The sequence below is a fragment of the Malaclemys terrapin genome, chromosome 24, assembly GCF_027887155.1.
Source record: "Malaclemys terrapin pileata isolate rMalTer1 chromosome 24, rMalTer1.hap1, whole genome shotgun sequence".
Classification (NCBI taxonomy): domain Eukaryota; kingdom Metazoa; phylum Chordata; order Testudines; family Emydidae; genus Malaclemys; species Malaclemys terrapin.
This window is the reverse complement of record NC_071528.1, coordinates 14,548,961-14,556,763: the sequence shown is the minus strand read 5'-3', so window position 1 is coordinate 14,556,763 and position 7,803 is coordinate 14,548,961. Positions and strand designations below refer to the sequence as shown.

Genomic DNA, 7,803 nt, shown 5'->3' with positions numbered 1-7,803 from the left:
TGACCTGAGTCAAGCTGATGTGTGTAGCCGGAAGGCTCAAACCTGAATCAGCGCCTGGGCTTAGTGGGCAGTGTAGACACACCCCACGTCGTCTCACTCTGCTCCCTGTCGGCAACTGGTCTCTAGCGAGCTCCCAGAAAAGGGATTGGTTTCAAGTCTGTTGTCTCGTGTGTAAGCTCGCTGGGGCAGGACTGGCTTGTGGCTGTGTGTTTGTACACCACCAAGTGCCGTGGGGACCGGGACCCCGAGGCGCTACAGTAACACAGCCAACAGTCAGGTTTTGGGGGGGAAGAGTCACTTCAGTTGTGATTTCTCTCACCAAACCAGTTCCCCCCCCCAACAGAACCGAGGATTGTGGGAGAAGGTGCAACTCTAATGACCATCAAGGGGGCGGCCCAGGAATCAAAGCTGGGACCTTCCCAGTAAGAGCATGAGACGCTACAGCTTGAACGAAGGAAGTAAATCCCCCTGGGGGGAAGCAGTGGCAGAATCACGTCCTCTGGGGGAAGGGGTGTGTGTGTGTGTGTCTCAGGATTCACGGTGAGCAGAGAGCTTCACTAATCTCCCACGTGATGCTGCTATGACCCACGGTGCAAGAGCATCACCCTCCTCCCGCACCCCCCTTCAGGGACCCTCCCCAGGGGAATTCCAGCGCAGGGCAGGGCTGATCCTGCTGGCTCCAGGGATTTCACACACGGACGGCCAGGTGTCTTTTATTCAAAGGCGAAGCCGTCGCTCCTTACAGACAGTTACGGGCACCCCCCAAAGCTCAGGTTTTGCTGCACAGATGAACGCTGGCCCCCTCCTCCGATGGCTGCTTTGCAGACAGAGTAAGTGAGCGTGGCGATGAAGTCATGCGCGTAAGAGGCAATCTCTGGCCTGGCTCCCAGGGCTCCAGGAGTCAGGGTCCCAGTCTTGCCCCCGCTGAAGTCAACGACCTGATTCAGACCAGCGCAAGTCCACTGTCTTCAGTGCCGTGACTCCCGCTTTTACACCAGCATGAAATGAGCACAGAGCCAGGCCCGGGGGTGTTTTATCCCCCGTCACACCAGCTCCCTTCAGCCAGAAGCGCTGTCCAGTTTCACAGCTTCTCCACAGGGTCTGGACGCTGCTGGCTGGAGCAGATGCGCGGCCCACCCCAGTTACCTATTCCCATGAGCAGGAGCGATGCACCACTCCCCGCCCCGCCTGGAGCCCCAGTCCTCCCACCCCCAGCTTCAGTCCCACCTGGAGAGTGCACATCAGCACTGCTGGTTCGGGGGCAGCACGGGGCAGGGATGGTGCCTGACCCACACGTGACCCAGCTAGGGTGTGTTATGCACAGGAGCCACAAGGCACAAGCACCCCCATAGGTGCAGGAACTAGGGGGCAGCCGCACCCCCTGGCTTGGAGTGCTTTCCATCATATACAGGGTTTACAGTTTGGTTCAATGGCTCTCAGCACCCCCACTATACAAATTGTTCCAGCCCCCTGAGCAGTCCCCAGTGTCCTGTATCCTGCTCTCTTTCTGGCCAAGGTCCCCCAGACATCGGCAAGCCCCAGAGCAATTCAGGGCTGGGGGCCGGGGTGTTGGGAACCAGCCCAGGGGCGGCATGGTGCCACCCCCCAGGTGCCAGGCTCAGAAGTACATGGAGCCCTCCTTGGCCGTCCGGTCGTACTCCTGGATCTGCGCCTTGATGTGCGCGAGCTTCTTCTTCAGGTAGTCGCAGCGCTCCTGCTTCTCCAGGAAGGCGGGGTCCTGCAAGGACAGGAGGACGGGTCCTTTGTCAGATCACCACCGCTGGATCTGGGCTTCACCCCCGTCCTCCCTCCCCCAAACCGGGGAGCAGGGTCTCCAGGAGGATCCGGGATTTGCCCCGCGCTCCCGACCCTGCGGAGAGCTGTGTCCCCACTGGCAGCGACCGGGCCAAGCGGAAAGGCAGGGAGCGCCCCCACCTGAGGACGTTCCTTTGTACGGGGCCCGAGCCCTCGGCTGGGAAGGCCAGAGCCGTTGCAGCCGCCCTGTTGTGAGCAGCCCCGGACAGGCCAGGATCGAGAGACGGCACAAGACCACGTCAGCCAGTCTAGGGACCCCAAGGGAATCACAGGTTCTAGCTGCATCCAGCAGCCTTCATAGAGAATCCCCGTTAGAGTCATTTGAACCCAGTCCTGGTTCTTCCATACCACAGGGGCTCCACAGCCGCACGCGTGGGAACGCCCGAGAGCCCCCGATTGGCCAGAGGGGCCCTGCTTGTTTGGGAGAATTCTTTAGCCAGCAATGCCCCACGCACTGGTCAAATGGGGACGCGGGCTGGCTACATCTACACAGACTTGCAATCACACCCGGTGATGGGGCGAGCTCCAGGCCTACAGCGTTCCCCCTGAGCCGGTCTGCCTACTAGCCTCCCGCCCCTTGGCTTGTACTCACCCTCTTCTTCTTCTTGTATTCCTTCCAGATGTTGGAGACCCGGCTCTGTTCCTGCGGAGCAGAAAGCAGCGGGTGAAGGGGCCTGGCCGAGCTCTGCCGGGCAGCCGCGGGGAGCAGCCCCTGCAAGCCTGGGTCAGCAGCAGAGCTGGCGGGAAGCGGAAATTCCTTTGGCCAGAAGATTTGGAAACATTTTTCTGTTTGGAATTGGCACCTTTCGATTCTGGCGAGTCAGCGACTGGGACCCTGGAATGCTGCAGCCAGCTCCAGTAACCAGACAGCCAGGGACTCCAGCAACCCTCTGGGAACAGAGGGAGGACATTAGCCCCCCTTCAGCTGGGCGTCCGGCAGGATAACTTTGACAAGGGCCTGGCTGGGAAATGCTGCTGCTCTTTTGATCTGCCAGCCGGGATCTCAGATCCCGGAAAACCAGGAACTGCCCCGAACAAGCCTCTGTGTCTTAAGAGTATAGCTAGTAGAGAATGACTCAGGGAAAGCATCAAGGTGTCCAGTGGCACCTTAAAGACTAACAGATTTATTTGGACATAAGCTTTCGTGGGTAAAAAACCCACTTCTTCAGATGCATGGAGTGAACGTTACAGATGCAGGCATTCTATATTATATCAGGGAAAGCATGTGTGTGTGTGGGGAGGGGAGACACTGAATCAAGGTTTGGTTTATCACTGCTAAAAGAAAGTGTGGGAAGAAATTCCTGACTGGAGTAGGCCCCAGAAGGTCAGACTCTCTCATTAGCAATGTCACGCACGCACCTGCACCCACGCACGCACCAAGCCGGCGTGTGGTAAATAACCAGACTGCAAAGCCCGGAGTTGGCTTGCATCCCAGCACAGAGAGCAGACAACCAGCTTCCCCTTCCCTCAATCAGCCCTGGGCGTCTGCTCCGAGTATTAATGAAACCAGCAGGAGCAATGTCGGTTCATGGGCCACAAGGGTTTGACTTGAACTGGCTTCCTCAAGGAAGCACCCGCGGAACCCGACGTTTCCGGACAGCTCTGTCACAAGAGCGGCAGCGGCTTCTTTGTTGTTCCTGGCGGGCGGCTCAGTCGACCCTCTGCTGCTTCTAGCCTGACTCCGGTACCAGTCTATGGCTTGGGCCAAATTGTTCTACCTGCTTCTGCTCCTGGTGGGTGCCCTACCTGTCTCCACAGCCCCTCCAGCCCTGGTCCTCTTTGCCAGCACTGCGAGACAGGGGCCAACTAGTTCCCGTGGGTTTTTTGTGGGCTGTTCCTGTCCTAGTAGGAAATCAGCTGAGACCCGTCAATTCATTCCACCAAACATTCCCCACTGCTGAGCCAGGCAGGAGAGGAAGCCGTCCCCGAGCGGTGAGAGGCCCCACATCCCAACCCCCGCTCCAGCCTGCCCGTGCCATGCCCCCTCTGCTTAGCAACCGACCTTCTTGCTGGGCGTGCGATGCGGAAGCCGGCTCATCATGGCGTCCAGCTCCTTGAACTTCTGCAGTGCCGCATGGACCTCGTGGTAGAGCTCCTTGTACTCCGCGTACTGGTCGTTGAAGACGGCCTTGTACTTCTCTCTCTCCTCGGGGCAGCAGATCCCCGGGTACTTCCTACCCAGCCCCAAGAGATTCACAGGGGGGGAAAAGGACTCTGCGATAGGTGGCAAGGGATGGATCCGCGAATGGTGGGAAAATGTTAACCCGTGAGGCGGGAGGAAACCGGGGACTTATTAGGAAGGAAAATACCTGCAGAGCTGGGTGGGTGCTCAGATATTATGTGTATTATAGTCATCTCTAGAGGCTCAGGGCCCCACTGCGTCAGGTGCTGCCAGGAGAGACCCTGCCCCAAAGAGCTCAGAGTCCATGTAGACACAGGAAGGCCATTCGCCCACTGGGGAATTGAGGCCCAGAGAGATGCAGTGACTTGCTCAAGGTCCCCTGGAGAGCCTGGGACAGAGGCAGGCATTGAACCCAGGTCACCTGGATCCCAGTCAGATGCCTTAGCTGCCGGGATGGAGAGTGCTGCATAAAGCCAGTGCAGGCTTTTCAGCCCTCCACCCTCCTGCTAATGACCCACCAGCACACAGCCCTGAGCCCGCCTTCGCCCGCTCCCGCAGCTGGGGACATGGACGGGGGGGGGACGGGTTGTTACTTACACAACATAGTCGGGGACGATGTGCGGCTTTGGGGTGTGCCCTGTTGGGATGGAGCAACTCAAGGCCCCCGACGCCTCGCCCTTCTCGGAGAACCCCAGCTGTTTGGTGACCTTCCCTGGGAGGCTCCCGGATGGCATCACCTCGTCCTGGAAGAAGATCCGCTTGGGTCTGGCTTGCAGGAGGACGGGATTGTGCTTAAAGAGACAGAGGGGCGTGAGGCTCAGCAGCAAAGCGACAACCCACATGGGCCTCGAAGAATGAGCTCCGAGAGCCTGGGTGAACACCCCACCTCCACGAGAGCAGCCTCCAATCTCTAGGCATGGCCTAGCCACTGGAGGGAGACACTGCCTCCGGGAGGATTAGGCAAGCCCCAACCCCCCAGCCCCACGCAAAGGGCGAGGGCACACAGGGGGTGTGATTGTAGCACCTGTAGATACAGAGATCAGCGCTAGCTGGGTAACCATAGCAACACGCCCAGGACCTTGGGTAGGTACCTGAGCTAGTACGTCTGCAGGAGCGGCAGTCACACGTCCTGACGGCTGGGCAGAAATACCCCGAGAGAGGGAGGTTACTGCCGCCCAGAGCCAGCGAGCTGTCAGCCGCACAGTCTGAGTGATGGCTGTCTCTGACGCAGCCCGGGCTGGGGACGGGCGGCTGGGCTGGCTGGAGGCTCCAGAAGGATGATTTGTGCATCTCTGGAAGGCTTCGGTTCGTGGGTCCCCACTGGGATCCCACTGCATGGAACCATTTCCTGCTCCTACGGAGTTAATCCCGGAGCCAATATAACCGCCCCTGTCTGCAGCTCGGGGTTTGCCCCAACCTGTCTAGGACTCTCCGCCACAGGCTTACCCCACACAATGCAACCGCGCATGGGGCTAGGGGCATAGGGCCAGGTTACTCACAGCCCTGGCGCCCTTTGATACCAGATAGCCAGGCATGAGCCCCCCAGGGGAGCTCCCCAGCACAATGAACTCCCTGGCAGGCCTGGGTGGAGGGGGGAGCAGTGGGGAGGCTGCAGGAGGGAGGGGGTGTGTCAAAAGGAGGAGGGGGTGTGGCTTAGGTGGGCCTGCATTCTGCCTCCCGGCAATGCCCCATAAGAGCCTTTGACGCATGAGTGCAACCCGGCCCCTGTAGCCCTGGAACTGAGGAGGTGCCTGCATGGGGCGAATCCTTCCCAGAGCCAAGAGAAGGCGCCGGGCCTTGGGGACAGGGAAGGGGGCAGAAGCGCTAGGAAGCTGCCCTCCTGCTCTGGGGCACGCATCCCGGGGGAGGACTCACTAGCACTTCAAAGGCCTCCCGCTGCTTCCTCGCCATCTCGTGCCTCCACATCTTCAGACACACCAGCGCCCCGGCCAGGTAGAGCAGGGTGGTGATGAAGAGGAAGGCGAGAGCCGCTACCTGGCCCCCTTCCACTCGGCAGAAGGCGGCTATGAGTGGGTTGCTGGCGAACAGGGAGTAGCAGAGGCCGCCGCGGTTCACGTCGTTGACGTAGGCGATGGCCGCCCCCATGTAGAGGAGGAACATGATGATGTTGAGGGCGAACTCCGTCAGGGGCCACCAGTGGGAGTCTAGGAGGATGGTCCTATAGTACATGGTGACCCCCAGCCCCAAGAGGATCACCGTGACCAGCCACACCAGGCTGGCCACCACCAGCACAAAGGGGGTCATGGGGCCGTAATAATTGTACCCATAGCCTCCCCCAAAAAGGCCGTCTGACAGCAGGTTCCCGCCGTACAGGTTGTACCACTGGTAGTCCTTCTGGATGTAGGCACAGACACAGGCAAAGACCATGCCGCCAAAGAGCAGCTCCAGCCCGGCCATCAGCCTGAGCAAGCCTGGCCAGGACTTCATGTAGGAGTACTTGAGGTTGTAGGCCTCCAGCTTCTCCTCGTAGCTCAGCAAGGCGGGTTGGCCCTGCTGGCTCTTGGGGGGAGACATCTCTGTCTCCTGGTGACACTCAGAGGGGCTGGACCAAGAGGGTTCCTGGAAACCGCTGCTGGAGCTGCCCTCGCGGACTGGCCCGTGGCGATCTAACAATGGACTTACGGGTGGGGAGCACCGGGCGGCGGCGTAGGCCAGCGGCAGGAACGGCTCGGGCTCTCGCCTCCATCTTTGGAAAAAGTTCTTCCACGACCGCGGGATAAAACGCCTGACGGGCTTCAAGGGAGAGGCCTCTTGGTTCTCCGAGCTGCGGGGAACGTCCCCGACGGGCGGCTGGGCAGGCAGGGGAGGCTCACGGGCGGAGGAATCGAAAGAGTCAGACAAGTCGCTCTTGCCGGGGTAGGACCTGCCGGATGCTCTGGTCCAGGCTTGTGAGGGCCACATTTGCCAGGAGGAGTTTAGTGGGTCTCCGTCCGACTCCACGATGGGCCGCCTCTTCTCCCTAGAGGAGGTAGAATTTGCCATGTGTCCAAGGAGTCACAGCATTTCAGTCTCTAGTCTCATCAGCACCACTGGGACTGTGGGGAGCTCTCCTCTCTGCGGGCTGGCCGGGCTCCTGTTGGAGGGAGGGAAGAAACAGGGACAGGTGAACGCTGAGGTTCATGGGCTCTTTGCTACAAGCCCATTCGTTTATTCATTACATCAGCAAATCAGATTCCCTTGGTGAGAGTTGGCATCGTGCTCTCTCGTCCCACTCTCCATTCCCGAGCAGCTGCAGTGGCCTCCTGGCCCTATGACGGGCAGTGTGGTCTAGTGGCTAATGGCCAGGAGACCTGCGTTCATGTCCCAGCCCTGCCCATGGACCTTGGGTAAGTCACTGCCCATCTGTGTGCTTCGCTAGACGCCTCGTCTGGTTAGACTGAGCCCTTCAAAGCAGGGACTGTCTCACGCTGGGTATGTACAACGCAACGGGGCTGTGGTCTTGGTGTGCACCTTAGAGGGGTTCCAGAGCAGGGCTTTGAACCCAGCAACGCCCATGCTCAGACCACGAATTCCTCTCTTATAGCGTTGCCTTGGGCCTGCGGCTTGTCCCCCATCGGTCACTGCTGATTGATAAATGTTCAGCACCAAGGGAACAATCTGAACATAAAGAACGTAAGAACGGCCACGCTGGGTCAGACTAATGGTCCATCTAGCCCAGTATCCTGTCTTCCGACAGTGGCCAATGCCAGGTGCCCGAGAGGGAATGAACAGAACAGGGAATCATCAAGTGATCCATCCTCTGTCACCCCTTCCCAGCTCCTGGCAAACAGGTACTAGAGATACCATCCCTGCCTATCCTGGCCAATAGCCACTGACGGACCTGTCCTCCATGAACTTATCAAGTG

At 59.4% G+C, this 7,803-nt stretch overlaps 1 protein-coding gene across 1 annotated transcript; it reads right to left on the bottom strand.

Annotated features, from left to right (window-relative positions):
• Positions 1-697: 697 nt before the first annotated feature.
• On the bottom strand, positions 698-7,028 carry OCEL1 (occludin/ELL domain containing 1). The gene is made up of 5 exons (XM_054013375.1): positions 5,813-7,028; positions 4,535-4,728; positions 3,818-3,989; positions 2,408-2,458; positions 698-1,738 (listed from the first exon to the last, which is right to left on the bottom strand). Exons 1-5 carry the CDS (start codon positions 6,938-6,940, stop codon positions 1,619-1,621), a joined length of 1,665 nt encoding a protein of 554 aa, XP_053869350.1. The 5' UTR covers positions 6,941-7,028; the 3' UTR covers positions 698-1,618.
• Between the last annotated feature and the right edge of the window lie 775 nt (positions 7,029-7,803).

Coding starts and splice junctions, on each gene's coding strand:
- OCEL1 (XM_054013375.1), bottom strand. CDS start 6,940: ATGGCAAATTCTACCTCCTCTAGGGAGAAGAGGCGGCCCATCGTGGAG. Junction 4,729..5,812: donor GGGAGGCCTTTGAAGTGCTA/GTGAGTCCTCCC, acceptor TGTCTCTTTAAG/CACAATCCCGTCCTCCTGCA. Junction 1,739..2,407: donor AATACAAGAAGAAGAAGAGG/GTGAGTACAAGC, acceptor CTGTCCTTGCAG/GACCCCGCCTTCCTGGAGAA.